The sequence below is a fragment of the Daphnia pulicaria genome, chromosome 6, assembly GCF_021234035.1.
Source record: "Daphnia pulicaria isolate SC F1-1A chromosome 6, SC_F0-13Bv2, whole genome shotgun sequence".
Taxonomy (NCBI): domain Eukaryota; kingdom Metazoa; phylum Arthropoda; class Branchiopoda; order Diplostraca; family Daphniidae; genus Daphnia; species Daphnia pulicaria.
This window is the reverse complement of record NC_060918.1, coordinates 1804660-1819837: the sequence shown is the minus strand read 5'-3', so window position 1 is coordinate 1819837 and position 15178 is coordinate 1804660. Positions and strand designations below refer to the sequence as shown.

Genomic DNA, 15178 nt, shown 5'->3' with positions numbered 1-15178 from the left:
TCGTTCTCATCTAAACTTACTAAAACTTAACTTTAGTCTATAAAAGAGTCTAACACCTCGTCACCTCCACTCGACAAGCACGCCAACAGTGCAAATACCCAAACAATAAACAATAGAGGTGGTTCCCAATGACAGTGTTAAATTTCCCGGTCGTCCGTTCATTTTACTAAAAGGTTGTAGTGGTAGTGGACTGTCCGCCTAGATGGCGCTGACTCACAACAACCTCCCTATTCAGCTACATACAAACGGCTAGTAAAAAAGTAGCTTCCCGTCGAATCCCCTTATTGGAAATTTAACACTGTCATTGGGAACCACCTCTCCATACCCCTGCATTAACTCTTTGTTACGAGTACCATCGATCTAATTAAGCTTGAAAGTTGAAACCTCTTTTCTCTCTTCTCTTTTCCCATTGCGCTTCCTGACGTCGCGCTATTTTTACTAGAAACAAAACCTGATATCGATAAAATTAATGATACATTTTTCTGACTCATTTTACACATTTTTTTCTTCCAATGATTTTATTTTAATTCGTCCGAACTCCGAACGGTAAATTAACATTTTTTATTCCATCACTTTGCAAGTATCAAGCTCATAAATTATTATTAGTTTTTCATCACTCAAGTGATGATTTAATAAAAAGAAGTCGACTACAAGCAGTCTTCATAAATAAAATGTAGCAATTAATCAATTACTGCTGGAGAGCTCGACTGATTTTGTGCAAAATTGTCCGTTGACTATATGTCCGTTTCCATAGACGACCTGCTGTAGCTTGGGCTTACACTACTGCTGTTGGCCAGAACTTTGCGCCTGTGAGTATTAGCAGCATTTTTCTTAGAACTATTGCTGGTGCTCCGCACGGTTACCGGACTGATCTCTGATTCTGTATACACGAACACTTTAGGGTCTCCTAAAGGTAAGTTAGACTGACCTAGAAATCCATTGAATTTTTTAATGAATGGCAACTTATTGCTTTTTTATTTTTAAAATGAATCTGAGTTATACTTTTAATTGATTCAGGTCGATTTGTCGACGGTTCTCCTTGACAAAATATGCAAGTGTTTCTCGTCTTTTCTCGTTCCCCGATGAAGTTAGGATACGTTTGTGTTCCATGGTCTACATATTGCAACCCATTATCCATGAATGACATGGAGTGAGATGAATGGAGACCATTATTACAATTTAACTGTAAGCTGGATCCATTGATTGATTGATCATAAAGCTCTAATTGTCTTTCATTCAGCACTTTAGCCATAGTCTCGACAGGCACAGTAGTATTTGTGTTAATATCCCCACCATCATCGTCGTTATCATCTTACAAAAAATTACTTATTAGATCAATTTACTTTATTTAGCTTACTTTGACATACCAGGTATTGAGTATATCACAGTTGTTGAAGGGAAAGCAGAAATTGGGACCCGAATAACTTTTCCTTTCTTCTCTGGTTTATATCTTGGGAGAAACTCTTGTTGCATATGAAACTTTGCTTTATCTTGAAACTCTTGTGGAAGCTATAATAGGATAGATTAGTGGATAGATTAGTGATTTTTGTAACTTTAAGATTTAAAGTTGCAAATGAAAAGAATCTGACTCTTTTCTTTTCACATACATTTTCAAGTTTGCATTCAGAAAAGCTTGATGGCTTGCAATGGAGCAATTGGATGGCAACAGAGATGTCTAGTTTAAACCTTTCCTATATAATTAAATAATGGTAAGATTTGTAAAATAATGAAAAAGTTACTAATCAAACTTACATTTTCAGTTACCAATTTTTTATTAATTCTCTGGAATTCTTCTAATTGGTGGTTGAGTGATGAAATAGTATGGACCATTGAGAACTTTTCTGTTTCATATTTATTGATATTTTGAAGAAGCTTCAAATTGAATATAAATAAAAAAGCAAATTAGTGTTTTGCTGCTACAGTTGTTTGATAAATGAAATTTGTATAAACAAGTTTAAATACCTTTTCTTCTAAATTTTGGTTAACAATCAGTAATTTCCGGTGGCCTTCTTTCAATCGTTCATACTTGTTCTTAAGGTCATAGAGCTCACGACTAATATCAATGATATCGATGACAGTTTCCGTTTCCTCCATGTATATTAACAACTATGTCAATCAGGTAAAGTAAATTTATAAGAGATTAGCAATGAAGAGATTCTACCGCAATGAATTAAATTGTACAAAACAAAAAAGCTGGACCACACACAAAGCAGTAGAAAACGTCAGCACACCGAATATCCACGTCAAAACAAACTGTCAATAATAGAATTGGTCAGCGACAGCGCTGCCAGCTTTTCGATAAAAGGATTTTGTGATCCGTCCTTTTCGGTTTTTCCAGAGTTTTCCGATTTTCCGCAGAGAGTGGTGAAGCTAATTTCTAAGCAAGTGAATCTGTGACTCATCGGAAACTTTCAAGATTCACTATCTATCTTATACAGCTCATTTTGCCGTAAAAGGAATCAATGTAGCAGTTATATCAATGGGAATATTAAATATAACAAGAACGTCTGTAAAGTTAACCTCCGTAAAGAAGGCTCTAAAAAATTAAATGCGATGGACAATTAAATAGTAACTTTGCTAATGGTTTTGTTGGCAAAAGATAGTGTTTGACATTTCCACATTTCCAGATTTTATTGCAAATAATTTTTGGCAGAAAAATAACCATACCATATTTCAAACTCATAAACAGAACAAAACACAATTAGAAAAAAGGTCAGAAACCTGATCACTAAGTTACGACTACGACTGAATCATCGCAAAAAAAAAAAAAAAAAAAAAAGAAAATGATAGTGGCCATGGTCAATCCATGTTCAATGGTAGAATTTAGATTACGAATGGTTGGAAATGATTAAGAGATTTTCGAACCAATGACACAGAAGTTCCGAACGGAACTGAATTCCAGATCACTGCAAAGTGTGAAATACACAGTGCTAATTATCTATAAATAAGAGTTTTTGAGCATATCAAAGGCAGTTAAGTTTAGTAACTGCAAGGATTCTCAACGTCTGGTCGAAGCTGGTACTAGCAGCCAATCCGAGTTTATCGGCGTTCCAGTTGAAGGACGTTATTGGTTGCTCAGCTACTCCAATTTCATGAATCATTTTCAAGTTACCAGCAACACCCTCAAGAGTCCCGTCGGTTGCTTTAGCGCTTCTTTTAGCTGGATATTCACTGATCATGAAAGAATTATTAGTGAGTACTCATGCGCTATTTACATTATTTCAATCTATTACTATTGCCATAAGCACAATGATCCATTCCCACCAGTAGTCATTAAAACATCTCGATTCTGAGTCAAGTGGTTACCGCTCCAAACTGTTGACTTGTGTGCCTAAACAAAATTCTTAATACTACAAACATTATTTTTAAATGTGTTTCTAAAAAAATTACTTTTTGTCGGACAAAGGCATAACCTTTAGTGGGATGTTTTGTGGTTAAATCAAACACAAAAATACGCGAATCTAAAGTGCAGACAGTCAGCTTATTCTGCTCGATGTCCTTGCGGTCAAATTCGATACTGCATATCTGTTTAAAATAAAAGCTAAACTTTAATATAGGGGGAAAACAAGTAATATGTAAGGAGTCAAATTTTATTACGCCATTTCCAACATTAGTTTCCCATTGAACTTTCATTGTCTTCAAGTCAAAGATTTTGAGGTCACCATTGTCGAATCCAGCTGCTAAAAGTCTCTCTGAACTACTGTAAGCACCTCCTATTAAATTTTATTAGTATTCATGTCAAATTTTGGGCATTATTATACAACTGGTCCTTACCAAAGGCTACGGTCCAACAGTCGTGTCGCGTTTGACCTTCTTCTGGTTCAAGAATAGCGACTGGACGGTCTTTTTGACGTGCATCCCAAATCTTAACACAACCATCTCTACTGCAAGTAGCCAATTCAGCTGCTCCTTTTCCAACATTTATCCCCCCAACCCCATCAATATCATTGATTATTGAAGTATGTGCAATGGCTGAATATACTGCTGAGTTTGGTTTCTCCAAGTCCCTAGAATGAAGGAAACTTTAAGTAGAGGAAAATATTAAAACCACTGATCTTTAAACTCACCACAAATTCAAATTCCCACTAAAGTCTCCAGTGGCCAAGTGTCTGTTTTCAAAAGATGATGCTGCAAATGTCCCACATTTGATAGCAAGTGGTTTCTCAACCTAAAAAGAAATATCCAACTGTTAAATAGACTTAAATTCTTTCAAAATTTAGAAGAGACAAAAGGCATAATACTTCGGTAATAAGCTCAAGTTCTCCTTTAGACAGACTATATATTTGCCAGACTCCCGTTCCTTTTGGGTGGGAGCCTAAAACGACTAGTCGAGCACTGCATGGCACCCATTTGACACAAAACAGGGTAAAATTCACCGATTTCTCGTTCAAAATAAGGATTCGGGAATTTGTCATTTTTATAAGTTATAAATTCTACAAAGCACTGCTATTCAACAATAACAAACCAAAAAGCCGACTACAGTTTGATTGACTGTCAACATTTTCGTAACCATGACAATAAAGGTTGTCAAATTATATTTTTGAATGACAAAACTTTAAATGAAACCACAAAAATATTCAAATATAAAAAATATAATTGTACAAAAAATTATATTTTTTAGTTTCAATTTGTTTCCAATTGAATTTTTTTATATTTAATAAAGTTATTTTCCATTGTGCCATCTAGGCACTTGAGTTGAGCAGCTGTACACCTTCTGCTGTGTGGAAGAGTTTGGTCGTGTATTCATGTCCCGAAGTCTGAATAATTTTTAATTATTATCAATACTTTTCTAGTTTATCTTTATCTTTCGATGATTTGGATTTGGAAGTATTGTGGTTAAGGAACAGAAAGCCAAAAAGGAATACTAAGTACAGCATTGAGAAGGGTCTAAACATTTGTGAAGTTATGGTTATGGTTTCTAGTTATAGTGATCTGATCTAAGTCACACCGCAGGCCCGAACTGATGAAGAAGAAATGGCACCTAAAAAGAAACCTAACCGAACGAGTAATAACCACCAGCCTTCGGAACCAGGCCTTGTGTCTCAAACAAATTTAGACAATGAAAACCCTGATTCATGCAAGAACCATAAGTTAAATGGTCATTTTTCTACTGGGAAGCAGATTGTTGAAGAAAATGGTGTTCATATTAATGGATGCAACGGAACTCATTTGTCAGATTCTAGTGAGAGTTCAAGTTCCAATATTCACACATCTAGTCCAGAAGAATGTACTAATTTGGATCCCAGTTCGACTGAAGTGATTGGTGCCTCCTTGAAGCGATTGACAGTTGGGAGTGGTCCCAGTGATCCCCCAAGTGAGGACAGTGGTGAGAATGTTACTAAGAACTCATCAACCAGTACACTGGTTAAGAAAGTGACTTATGTACAATATCAGTCTGAGCTTCAAATGCCTGACATTATGAGGCTTATACAGAAGGATTTGTCAGAGCCTTATTCTATATACACTTACCGCTATTTCATACACAACTGGCCCATGTTATGTTTCCTAGTAAGCAATATCATAGTTATTCCTTAACTTCTAGAGATAACTTTTTATATTTTATAATAGGCAATGTATGGAGAAAAATGTGTTGGAGCAATTGTCTGCAAACTGGACGTCCATAAGAAAGTTGTCCGGCGAGGTTATATCGCTATGTTGGCCGTGGATGAAAAGTACCGACAAGAAAAGATAGGTTTGTTCAAAATATTATTAACAACTTAAAATGAAATTTCTATAAAAAATACTATTGAAACTTGTGAACAGGATCCAATTTAGTTATGAAAGCTATTGCTGCCATGGTTGCTGACGGAGCTGATGAAGTTGTTTTGGAAACAGAAATTACAAACGAACCTGCACTACGTCTGTACGAAAATTTAGGCTTCGTTCGCGATAAGAGACTTTTTCGGTACTATTTAAATGGTGTGGACGCTTTACGTTTAAAATTATGGCTTAGGTAAAGAGTAACACATCATACTGTCCTCACATTGAAAGCCTTGCCCGTATTGACGTGTTCTCATTAAAGGGTTTAGTTTATTCTATCTATCCCGGTTCAGTCTTTCCCTACCCTTTTCTGTCAATCATTTCTTGTTTGTTTTTTAATAGAATTGTCCTACGAACTTCTTTCCCTTAGCTGGGAAACTTTCACGGCTAGTCTTGGTTGTTTACCTTACCCCATTCTTTATCCCTCTCGGAACTTGTTTCTTCGGAAGCTTCTGTCCGCGCCAGTACTTTTTCAGTTGTCTCACTTCACCAATTTCGGTTTTAAAGCACCGGAGATCGTCTCTTTGGAAACCAATACAGCACAGATGCTGAACGACCTTCACACAATTGTTTCGCGAGTTTGTACATAAATGACGGGTTTCTTTTATAGCCCCGTGTGGTCTTGCAGCCTTGTATTATCGTGCAGCCATATTTCTTCTCAATGAAAGTAATTGGCTAATACTTGAATTTTCTAAGCCGCGTCCATGCTTTTCTCTGAAAAAAACAAAACACAAAAGCTGACTGGTTCCTTCAATAGTGTGCTTTCCTCCCCCCCTTTTTTTGTTTTCCCCATCTTCAGGAGTAAAAAGCCCACTACCCAATTGGAATAATCATCCTTCAAACTGGCAGTTTGTTTATACCGCGTTTGATGTGCAAGTGAAATACACCATTCGTACGAAGAGAACATTAGTTAATTTTTGTTTGTGTTGTTTATTGTATTCTCACCATTGCATTTAGTTCCGGGATGATTTAAATTTTTTCTGATTCTGTTGCATCGATGTCTTGACTTTGACTGAGCGCACCAACCGCGATAATTCAGAGTCAACCCGGGATTTTTTAACTTCCATTTGCTCTTGCTCCTGTAGTGGAAACGTGAAAAATAATCAATTTTCAAGCCAATGAGAACAGAAAAGGGTAATGTACCGATTGATTCGTCACTTCAGCGTTGGGGTCGTTCTTCCTTCGTTTCTGTTTTTCTTGCAGAATTGTTTCCATGGCTTCTGTTTTCTTGAAATTAGGATCAGATGGGTCCAAATTAAAGTGATGAGAAGTAAACAACGAAGCAAATCTAGGGTCGTGGACTTGAATCTAATTGGATCAAAAAGAAAATGTCCAAGTTAAATTAGGAATTTTAGATAACTTCATCACGTTAGATGTACCTTAAAGTCATCATCTTTAGATTTAGAAGCGACGGCTTCACAGGCTTTCTTTGTATTCTTTTTACCGGATTGTTTTTCTTCCTTCATGATAGATTTGAGATTAAAATGTCTTTTGCCATCGTTATCGTCCATTAAAAGTAACTCGAGTTCAGCGGTTTTGTCTGCCTCGTCAGCAGAATGCGACTTCTCTTCAACCTGTTTGACCTTTGAGTTAGGTTTCTTCTTCCGGAATTCTTCTTTTTCAAATTCTTCCTTGAAATAAGGATCGTTCATGTCGATGTCCGAGGGGACGTCATCAGATTCTTCGTCATCCGACGGTGGTGCAACTTCCATTTGTTTCTTTTCTTGTCGTTGTGCCTTTCGCTTTTCCCTACGTTTTGCTAACTGCTGTTCCCAAGGTGTTTCAAGAGCTTTCTCAGCCATCTTCTTTTTGACCATCTCTTCAGCTTTAGCTTGGAGGCCAACACCCCAACTAATTTCCATTTCAACATCTCCTTTGCTTTTCTTCGCTGCTTCTTCTGACTGAGTAATCGATGCCAATAAGCTCCGATATTTAGAAATGCGTTCGTTTTCACCCATGCAAGACTCGGTGTCATCCGCATCTTCTTCACCAAGGAGATTTTTCCTGTTGATCGGATTCTCTTCTTCGTCTTCTTCTTCAGATGAAGTAGCTAAAAAGCTTTTTATCCTCTCGTCATCAACATCTAATGCTGCTTTACCGTTTTTGCCCTACAAAGGAAGATGAAAAATCGAATTTTTATTATTTTTAAGTTTAAAGAAAAACGTTTCGATACCTTAAATAGCTTCTGCATTGTTTGCATTCTGGATGGGTCGGTTTCGTCCCATGTGAGGTGAACCTCAGCTTGTTGCAACGCGGATGTTAAAAACATCCGCGGTTCGTACTGTGACACATCTGGCATAACATTGCATACATCATGGGGTTTCTCATCAAAAGTCATGTCATCAGGAATGAAACGTAAATCTAGCCTAGATGGAAAATATTTTATAATCTTGGAAGACTAGAAAAAAAAAACATATTAATGCATGCAATAAACTAACCTTGCTGCACTGGATTCGAATTCTTGTCCGTCACACTCTTCGTATATTTTGTTAGCGGTTTCAGCAGAATCACACTCTGCTACGGCATAATAGTATTTAAGTCTGTTGATTTGATACTGCCTCAGCTTTTCTCGATGGTAATCATCTACGTCATCAGTTTCATTTGTATCTGCAGTGCTAGGTCCCTCTTCTTTCTTCATTTCAACCAACTCCTTTGGCCCAAGGACTTCTTCTTCTTTCATGCGTTCCAATCCATACTCGGATGGGTAAATAGTTACCGTTCGAACACTGCCTCCTACAAAATGAAGATCCAAGATTCTTAATTTAATTTAACGTCACTACCCCAAGAATAACATAAATACCATATTTAAATTGTACCTTGAGGTGCAAAAGATTGCAAAACAACCATGAGATCAACTGCTCTAATTCGATCCCAGTCCATATTGCAAACTGCTAAACGATAGGTGGCTGTGTCAGTTTCTCCTGCATCTTTGTCAAGCTCTCCCCAGTCATGGAAAACTTCTTGGTCATCTTCTTCTTCTTCTGAATCTTCTTCTGATGAGGAACTATCAGAGAAAAGAAGACCTTCCCCTCTTGCGTAATCTACATTCATGTCTTGCAATTTGGCTTTGACAGCATCATCCAACTCTAGAGTGGGTTCATCTTCTAGGATTTCAGACACTTGGAATCCATTCAAGACATTTTTCTTCGTTGTCAATTTAGGTGTGGTGGGTTTTAGGTTTTTTAAGTTTTTGTCGTCTTCCTTTTCTTCTTCACTTTCCACGTCTGCATTGTCAGCATCTTCTTCAATATCTCTGTCATCTTCTTCTTCCTTCTCGCTTTCATCTGATTCGATTTCATAGAAATCTTTCAACTGTTCAGTGCTGGTAAGATTTGTAGGTTTGCCACGCTTGTCGACAGTGTATTTTAACTTAAACTTTTGATCGTTGAACATGGCATTAAATCGTTTGTCAACAACGACTTTTTTTGCCGAGGCAGGCACTCGGCGAAATCGAGGATCCTTGCCAATGTTAGCGAAACGCTTATCATTTAAAGCGGAATCCATTTTTGTATTTGATTTAACTGTGTCTTTTAAAAATCAAAAGTTCATAGAACACCACACGTGACAAACTGACAATGAATTTTCACTACAGCAGACGACGTTTGGATCCTTCAAAAATAATGTACGATAAATTGATTAAAACATGAATCGATACTTAAGTAGTTTTTTAATTTTTGGCTTTTTGCACGAAAATATTTCTTTTGCCAGAGTATTTCTGCAGATTTCCCTTTTAAAATTAAATTTCGTTCTTTTCGAATTTTTAAAGAGGTTCAAAAATACTCGACTTCAAATCCCCGATCCTCGGTTGTTGACTTGTTACCACGGAAACCTATAATTGTGTGTATACTTGTTCATGGTAAAAGAGCTGTCTTAAAATGAAAAGTGCAAGAAAAAAAACGAAAGCAATACCAAAATTTATCGGTCGTTTCAATCCAGCAGAAGCACAGGCCCTTGGTCGTATTTTCCTCAAAATAACTGGTATGATCATTTTTATTCCGTAACATGATTAAGTATAACAAACAAATGGACGGCATTTTGAAAGTGGTTGATTTTTATTTATTATTTATTTCTTATTTCGTCTTATTTTAATTTTGATAACAGATTCCGGGCGATTGGATAGAACTCAATTTCGCGACATATTGTAAGGCATTACTTCAAACCCCTATTAATACTCATTTACTGCAAAATGTTTGAGGCCCTTTATTTTTTATCCGAAAAGGCATTCGACGTTTGACATGAATGACGATTCATTGATGGACCGAATGTTCCGCACTTTTGATCATGACTCGGACGGATATCTCACTTGTAATGAATGGCTTACTGGACTATGGATCTTTTTGAAGGGAAATGTTACAGAACAAACAACTTACTGTTTTCAAGTACATTAAATTAAAAAAAATATATATAACTAGGCATATCCATGTAATTAACTGTATCTGTTTAAGGTGTACGACATTGACGGTGATGGATATTTGTCAAAGAGCGATTTATTTCAGTTACTAAAATCTAGCTTACGGCCAGCTATTGCCAAAGCCATGCCTTTCGGTCAGAGAGGTGGTAATGAGCAAACTCCAGCTGATTCGCCGCGAACGGCTCGAAGCCACAGGCAAATCACGCGGGGACATACGGAAGAGGCGGACAAAGAAATCGATTTGGATTTAGTTGATGAAGACAAACCATCAGGCAAGGATTCGTTTTTAGAAAGAAAAAAGACGCGCACGGATTTTTAGTTATATCAAATATTTTGTATAATCGATTCAGGTGGACCGACCGCAGCCGTTATGGGAAACAACGAGGACGACCCAGACGAAGGTCCAAGAGATCTGAGTGAAATGGCGCTTAGTCTTCTAGACCGAGATCTGGACGGCCGAGTGTCGTTAGAAGATTTTCTTCAGTCAGTCCAAAATGACTATCTTTTGATGGAAATATTGGGATCTTGTTTGCCGTCAGGGGCCCGAGCTGCGGCTGTTCTGGCTGCATTAAGTGGCAATGGAACACTTCCTATTTCCGTCCCTCCTCCTACTGCGTGAAGTCATTATTCGTTTGCATGATAAAATGCCATGTTAATTTTTTTCCACGGTCCATTTACCCATTGTACCAGTTGAAATTTTAGCAAGTATTGGCACGTTGTTTTCGTAGACTTTATGGAATTGTTTCTTAATTAAATTAAATAAATAATGGTTTTAAAACGAATAACCTTCTCTAACCCAATCAAAAGTAAGTGCAGCCAGGGTTGAACAGCAACGGTACGAACAAACAACTAGCTTATCAGTTCGTGAAAAGCACTTTTTGTATCACCATGAACTCTGGACGTGCACAAAAGAATTAACTAATGTGTTCCTTATTGTAATCTACACACAGGGAAAAACTAGACGAGTTTACTTAAACACAGCCTATCTCATGACGTTCTATCTCAACATTAGCTTGCGGCACTTCATGATATAGTATCAAGTACTAAATAAGGGAACTATCAGTTCTCTTTGGTACTTCGATCTATAGCCTGTCACACAAGTTGATCGTTAAACATATAAGCAGTAAAATATGTCTACTGTACAGGATCACATTACCTTTTGGAACGGGGAAAAAATGCCCATTGTTGGGCTTGGAACTTGGCTGGTAAGTGGTAACCAACTATTTATCTGAATATTCTTTACACACATTTTTAAATAAATTAAGAGAATGCTCCCTTATAGTCTTCAAAAGAAGAGATTCAGACAGCAATCAATTCTGCGTTAGAAGCTGGTTATCGTCACATAGATACCGCTTACGTCTACTTGAATGAAGGTGCTATTGGAGAAGTTCTTCAAGAATGGATTCAATCTGGAAAGATCAAAAGGGAGGAGCTCTTCATCGTTACCAAAGTTCATAATCAGCTATTTCAACTAAGACGACACACGCTACTAAAATATTTCATTTTTTTTTTTAAATATGCGATAGCTACCTATGACCGGAAATCGTTCAGAGAATGTGGAAAAATTTCTCAGGAAATCTTTAGAAAATCTTCGATTAGATTATGTCGATCTGTATTTGATTCACGCACCGGTCGGTCTAATTGGCAAGGACGACAACGATATCTTTCCTCTCAACGCCGATGGATCTGTTGTGTTGGACATGACTACAGATTTGGTTGATATTTGGAAGGTAATGCATGTGAATTTAGAAAATTAATTTTGATGTTACTTTTAATTTACCTTTACATTTGAAAGTCAATGGAAAATCAAGTAGACTCTGGCTTGACCAAATCGATCGGTGTGTCGAACTTCAACGGAGATCAACTTGGACGAATTATCAACAATGCTCGCATCAAGCCAGCAAACGTACAAGTAGAATTGCATACTCAATTTCAGCAAAAATCCCTGAGAGATTTTTGTGAGAAACACGGAATAACAATTTGCGCGTATGCTCCTTTGGGTTCACCGGGTCGGAATGCTTTTTACACTGGACTCGGTATTGAGTAAGTCGCACCCCGAGTGTTTTCAAACTGTACAAAGAATATAATGAAAAATTTATCAAAAGAAAGTTGCAGTGTGGATGCACTTGTGTGTTGAACAGAACAATTTTTAACTACATTTTAATCGCCCTTATGTACCAATTTAGTTCGCCGATATCCATTCCTGATTTAATGCAACACCCTGTGGTAGCCAGAATAGCTAAAAAACACAATAAAACAAATGCCCAAATTCTTCTCAAATACCTGATGGAACTCGGAATAGCCGTTATTCCAAAGAGTGTTAATCCGGAGCGTATCCTCGCAAATTTTCAGGTACAATCTTTTCCAAGTTTTCTCCTTTGGCACAATCAACAAAATGTTGGACAGCTATAAAAGGTCATGAGAAAGAGAACTAAATAGACATTCTATTTTTAATTAAATAGGTATTTGACTTTAACCTGTCACCTATTGATATGGCAAAGTTAAGAGAACTGGACTTAGGAGAGGCAGGACGCACGTTTGAATTCACGAAGTCATTCAAAGGGTAAATTATTATTTATAAATAAATCTGGTAATTAGGATTGACACATATTTAAAATCAGAACTGCCAGACACCCAGAAAATCCTTTTCCGCGCTCATAAGTGAAAGTTTGATTGACCATTTACATTCCGTAGTAACCATAGGCAGAAAAAATCGCAACTTCACCAACGTAAAACCACGTTCTGCGCTTGAATGAAATAAAAGATTCAAATTAACAAACAGTCTTCTGACCATTCGAATTTTCTAACACAGGAATTCTTACAATGTTGTAAAACGCAAATATTACAGAAAACAAATACTGAATAGCTTTCATGCACAGCATGAACTAGAAAACACAAGTTCTCAATACACCCGCGAAGTCGAAGTCGTGAAAAAACAAAACAAAAACACTGGCATAAAATTATCTTCACTATACAGCGGTAGAAAACTACCGGTAATCCAATTGTCTGATAAAGCTTAACAAAATTGAGTCAGAAGTATTAGAATATCCACACCATGTACTGTTCAACACTCTTGTAATAGTAAGCATTAATTTTAATGGAATGCGAAGGCAATGTCAATTGTTGGAATTGAAACTGACCGGCAGACGAGATAAATCTATTTCATTAGCCATTAAAACATACCACTGAGTGCAACAAAGGATTCCATGTGCAAACACCTACCTCCAAGTACTTGCTGATGTACCAATTTTACCAATATCAGGCTTCAAAAATCCCCATTGAACTCATCTGCAACTCTTTCTACAACCAGTACTAAGAAAAAAAAATCATCGAATATAAATAGATGTTACCAATAACTCGTTGCTCAGTACACTTTGCTAGGCTCTCAAAACTATACCTATTTTCTATATTATCAAAACAACTTATCTGAATATGCTTATAATAGAAGTGAAACAGCAAAATCCATTTTTTTTTCACGGAGCAGTTTATTACAGCGCCATGCGAACAATGACCCACACTTAGATGCTAGACGGGTACATCATCTGAAAAGTAAAAATAATCAACAGTCAAGCTTTGTTGCAGAAATACAAAACGAACTTAGGCTACTCACAATGCGAACACGGTGGCCCATGGCGACAGCGGGGAGGTTGGACTTGAATATCGCTCTGACAGCTCCTGCACCTCCATGAGGTCGGGTAACCTTACCCCAGATAGCGCGGATCTTGGATTTCTTGGATTTGTCACCAAGGGATGCCCGGAAGCGCTTGGCCTATAAAACAAGTCCATTCAATTAATTAGCCTGTTGCACTCGATGAATGAATAATGAATAAGGATCCACTTTCATACCTTGTAGACATAGGCACACTTCTTGCCGACGTAGTACCAGGCATCTTCCTTCTTTTTGCATCCCTCAATGTCGAGGAGGGCTGTGTTTTCATGCTGGTTCCTCAAACCACGTTTGTAGCCAGTGAAGATGGCCTTAGCATAGAGCCTGTTCAAGATAGAAATAAAGTTAATCAGTGTAGCCCGTATAACATGTTGACAACTGTAAAGAACTGAGACAACATTATCTTAGGCAATTCATTTGGCATGGATTTGCGGCCACAGGAACATAGTTGGTTACACTGCAGCTATTAGACCGTGCACTAGTGTATACATAAGGTAAACATAAAGCACACGTACCTGGAGAAGGGTCGTTTGGTAACCTTAACCTTTCGCTTCTTCACTACTTTAGCGGCATCAACCTTCTCGGTAGCCTTCTCTGCGGGTTTCTTCTCCGCTTTCTTCACGGTCTTCTTCTCTGGCTTGTCACCAGCCACCTTGGCAACTTTGGTCACCTTTTTCTCGGTCTTTTTCTCCACCATTTTCTAAAATGTACAAAGAAAACATCCATTACTAAACAGTTCATCAATAAGTAGAACATCTAGAATCTAGTAAAGCTCTATGTGAACAAATAAATGTAGAAAAACAAGGTGTCAAACATGTGTGTCTCAACTAGATGAAAATTGTATCCATCAAAAGCGTCAACATCCAACATTCAGTACACAAACTGATCGTTCATTTAGATTGAAGATTAAATGAAATAAGTGGGGAACAGTTTAAAATAACAATAAATATTCGACTCACAAGAGAGATGGCCAAACGACAGAAAACAAATGAAAGAATTTCCTTACCCGCTTTATCAGAGGAGAACTGTCGATGTAGGAAGGACTGCAAACCTAGTACCGCAAACAACCGGTAGGTGCTAGAAAGAAACTTGTCAGGGTTGCCAGATGAGCAAGAAGACTGCGCAAAACGGGTAAACAGCAACTCCTGATTCCTGCGACTCGAAAATGAAAAGCTCTCAAAAGAAGTTGAATTTTAATCAAATAAATATTTGAATTTACAACAACACAAATAACAACTACATCGTCCATATTTTGACGATGAAATTTTGTTTGTTTATTGAGTAACTCGTAAATCGTAGGGGTTCGGCAACAGTCAATGAAACAATTGTGCGCTATTTTT

At 37.3% G+C, this 15178-nt stretch overlaps 7 protein-coding genes across 9 annotated transcripts; 3 read left to right on the top strand and 4 right to left on the bottom strand.

The window, feature by feature from the left end:
• Window positions 1-546: 546 nt before the first annotated feature.
• Window positions 547-2317, bottom strand: LOC124343720. Of its 2 annotated transcripts, XM_046797172.1 has the most exons (7): window positions 2207-2317; window positions 1963-2106; window positions 1753-1872; window positions 1608-1691; window positions 1368-1509; window positions 1003-1311; window positions 547-928 (listed from the first exon to the last, which is right to left on the bottom strand). In XM_046797172.1, the coding sequence occupies exons 2-7, from the start codon at window positions 2092-2094 to the stop codon at window positions 735-737; spliced, it is 981 nt and encodes a 326-aa protein (XP_046653128.1). In that variant the 5' UTR covers window positions 2095-2106; window positions 2207-2317; the 3' UTR covers window positions 547-734. The 2 variants fall into 2 exon arrangements, with proteins under 2 accessions (XP_046653128.1, XP_046653129.1); XM_046797173.1 differs by having other exon boundaries at window positions 1765-1872; window positions 1963-2260.
• Window positions 2318-2612: 295 nt separating this feature from the next.
• On the bottom strand, window positions 2613-4509 carry LOC124343705 (dynein axonemal assembly factor 10-like). The gene is made up of 7 exons (XM_046797148.1): window positions 4242-4509; window positions 4068-4168; window positions 3775-4007; window positions 3598-3713; window positions 3391-3525; window positions 3234-3331; window positions 2613-3171 (listed from the first exon to the last, which is right to left on the bottom strand). The coding sequence occupies exons 1-7, from the start codon at window positions 4413-4415 to the stop codon at window positions 2964-2966; spliced, it is 1065 nt and encodes a 354-aa protein (XP_046653104.1). The 5' UTR covers window positions 4416-4509; the 3' UTR covers window positions 2613-2963.
• A 182-nt stretch (window positions 4510-4691) lies between these two features.
• Window positions 4692-6669, top strand: LOC124343751 (N-alpha-acetyltransferase 30-like). The gene is made up of 3 exons (XM_046797218.1): window positions 4692-5508; window positions 5569-5692; window positions 5764-6669. The coding sequence occupies exons 1-3, from the start codon at window positions 4975-4977 to the stop codon at window positions 5955-5957; spliced, it is 852 nt and encodes a 283-aa protein (XP_046653174.1). The 5' UTR covers window positions 4692-4974; the 3' UTR covers window positions 5958-6669.
• A 36-nt stretch (window positions 6670-6705) lies between these two features.
• On the bottom strand, window positions 6706-9366 carry LOC124343617 (ESF1 homolog). The gene is made up of 6 exons (XM_046797009.1): window positions 8577-9366; window positions 8199-8493; window positions 7934-8126; window positions 7140-7868; window positions 6904-7068; window positions 6706-6839 (listed from the first exon to the last, which is right to left on the bottom strand). The coding sequence occupies exons 1-6, from the start codon at window positions 9262-9264 to the stop codon at window positions 6714-6716; spliced, it is 2196 nt and encodes a 731-aa protein (XP_046652965.1). The 5' UTR covers window positions 9265-9366; the 3' UTR covers window positions 6706-6713.
• A 51-nt stretch (window positions 9367-9417) lies between these two features.
• LOC124343758 (EF-hand calcium-binding domain-containing protein 1-like) lies at window positions 9418-10945 on the top strand. The gene is made up of 5 exons (XM_046797229.1): window positions 9418-9738; window positions 9862-9901; window positions 9980-10139; window positions 10206-10443; window positions 10522-10945. Exons 1-5 carry the CDS (start codon window positions 9636-9638, stop codon window positions 10788-10790), a joined length of 810 nt encoding a protein of 269 aa, XP_046653185.1. The 5' UTR covers window positions 9418-9635; the 3' UTR covers window positions 10791-10945.
• Window positions 10946-11209: 264 nt separating this feature from the next.
• LOC124343715 (aldo-keto reductase family 1 member B1-like) lies at window positions 11210-13478 on the top strand. Its single transcript, XM_046797167.1, has 7 exons — window positions 11210-11376; window positions 11454-11621; window positions 11698-11901; window positions 11967-12214; window positions 12358-12523; window positions 12634-12734; window positions 12793-13478. The coding sequence occupies exons 1-7, from the start codon at window positions 11302-11304 to the stop codon at window positions 12830-12832; spliced, it is 1002 nt and encodes a 333-aa protein (XP_046653123.1). The 5' UTR covers window positions 11210-11301; the 3' UTR covers window positions 12833-13478.
• Window positions 13479-13636: 158 nt separating this feature from the next.
• On the bottom strand, window positions 13637-14987 carry LOC124343799 (60S ribosomal protein L35a-like). Of its 2 annotated transcripts, none has more exons than XM_046797282.1 (5): window positions 14845-14987; window positions 14354-14538; window positions 14018-14162; window positions 13782-13940; window positions 13637-13713 (listed from the first exon to the last, which is right to left on the bottom strand). In XM_046797282.1, the coding sequence occupies exons 2-5, from the start codon at window positions 14533-14535 to the stop codon at window positions 13690-13692; spliced, it is 510 nt and encodes a 169-aa protein (XP_046653238.1). In that variant the 5' UTR covers window positions 14536-14538; window positions 14845-14987; the 3' UTR covers window positions 13637-13689. The 2 variants fall into 2 exon arrangements, with proteins under 2 accessions (XP_046653238.1, XP_046653239.1); XM_046797283.1 differs by having other exon boundaries at window positions 14798-14898.
• Window positions 14988-15178: the final 191 nt, after the last annotated feature.

Excerpts from the sequence above, each read along its gene's own strand:
- LOC124343751 (XM_046797218.1), top strand. The coding sequence starts at position 4,975 with ATGGCACCTAAAAAGAAACCTAACCGAACGAGTAATAACCACCAGCCT. Across the intron at positions 5,509-5,568 it reads GGCCCATGTTATGTTTCCTA|GCAATGTATGGAGAAAAATG; the intron begins GTAAGCAATATC and ends ATTTTATAATAG. Across the intron at positions 5,693-5,763 it reads GTACCGACAAGAAAAGATAG|GATCCAATTTAGTTATGAAA; the intron begins GTTTGTTCAAAA and ends ACTTGTGAACAG.
- LOC124343617 (XM_046797009.1), bottom strand. The coding sequence starts at position 9,264 with ATGGATTCCGCTTTAAATGATAAGCGTTTCGCTAACATTGGCAAGGAT. Across the intron at positions 7,869-7,933 it reads CAATGCAGAAGCTATTTAAG|GGCAAAAACGGTAAAGCAGC; the intron begins GTATCGAAACGT and ends CTTCCTTTGTAG. Across the intron at positions 6,840-6,903 it reads CTGAAGTGACGAATCAATCG|GAGCAAGAGCAAATGGAAGT; the intron begins GTACATTACCCT and ends TTTCCACTACAG.
- LOC124343758 (XM_046797229.1), top strand. The coding sequence starts at position 9,636 with ATGAAAAGTGCAAGAAAAAAAACGAAAGCAATACCAAAATTTATCGGT. Across the intron at positions 9,739-9,861 it reads TATTTTCCTCAAAATAACTG|ATTCCGGGCGATTGGATAGA; the intron begins GTATGATCATTT and ends TTTTGATAACAG. Across the intron at positions 10,444-10,521 it reads TGATGAAGACAAACCATCAG|GTGGACCGACCGCAGCCGTT; the intron begins GCAAGGATTCGT and ends TAATCGATTCAG.
- LOC124343799 (XM_046797282.1), bottom strand. The coding sequence starts at position 14,535 with ATGGTGGAGAAAAAGACCGAGAAAAAGGTGACCAAAGTTGCCAAGGTG. Across the intron at positions 13,941-14,017 it reads AGTGTGCCTATGTCTACAAG|GCCAAGCGCTTCCGGGCATC; the intron begins GTATGAAAGTGG and ends CTTGTTTTATAG. Across the intron at positions 13,714-13,781 it reads TGGGCCACCGTGTTCGCATT|ATGATGTACCCGTCTAGCAT; the intron begins GTGAGTAGCCTA and ends TTTACTTTTCAG.
- LOC124343705 (XM_046797148.1), bottom strand. The coding sequence starts at position 4,415 with ATGACAAATTCCCGAATCCTTATTTTGAACGAGAAATCGGTGAATTTT. Across the intron at positions 4,169-4,241 it reads AACTTGAGCTTATTACCGAA|GTTGAGAAACCACTTGCTAT; the intron begins GTATTATGCCTT and ends ATTTCTTTTTAG. Across the intron at positions 3,526-3,597 it reads AAACTAATGTTGGAAATGGC|ATATGCAGTATCGAATTTGA; the intron begins GTAATAAAATTT and ends TATTTTAAACAG.
- LOC124343715 (XM_046797167.1), top strand. The coding sequence starts at position 11,302 with ATGTCTACTGTACAGGATCACATTACCTTTTGGAACGGGGAAAAAATG. Across the intron at positions 11,622-11,697 it reads AGCTCTTCATCGTTACCAAA|CTACCTATGACCGGAAATCG; the intron begins GTTCATAATCAG and ends AATATGCGATAG. Across the intron at positions 11,902-11,966 it reads ATTTGGTTGATATTTGGAAG|TCAATGGAAAATCAAGTAGA; the intron begins GTAATGCATGTG and ends TACATTTGAAAG.
- LOC124343720 (XM_046797172.1), bottom strand. The coding sequence starts at position 2,094 with ATGGAGGAAACGGAAACTGTCATCGATATCATTGATATTAGTCGTGAG. Across the intron at positions 1,692-1,752 it reads AAAAATTGGTAACTGAAAAT|GAAAGGTTTAAACTAGACAT; the intron begins GTAAGTTTGATT and ends TTAATTATATAG. Across the intron at positions 1,510-1,607 it reads CTGAATGCAAACTTGAAAAT|CTTCCACAAGAGTTTCAAGA; the intron begins GTATGTGAAAAG and ends ATCCTATTATAG.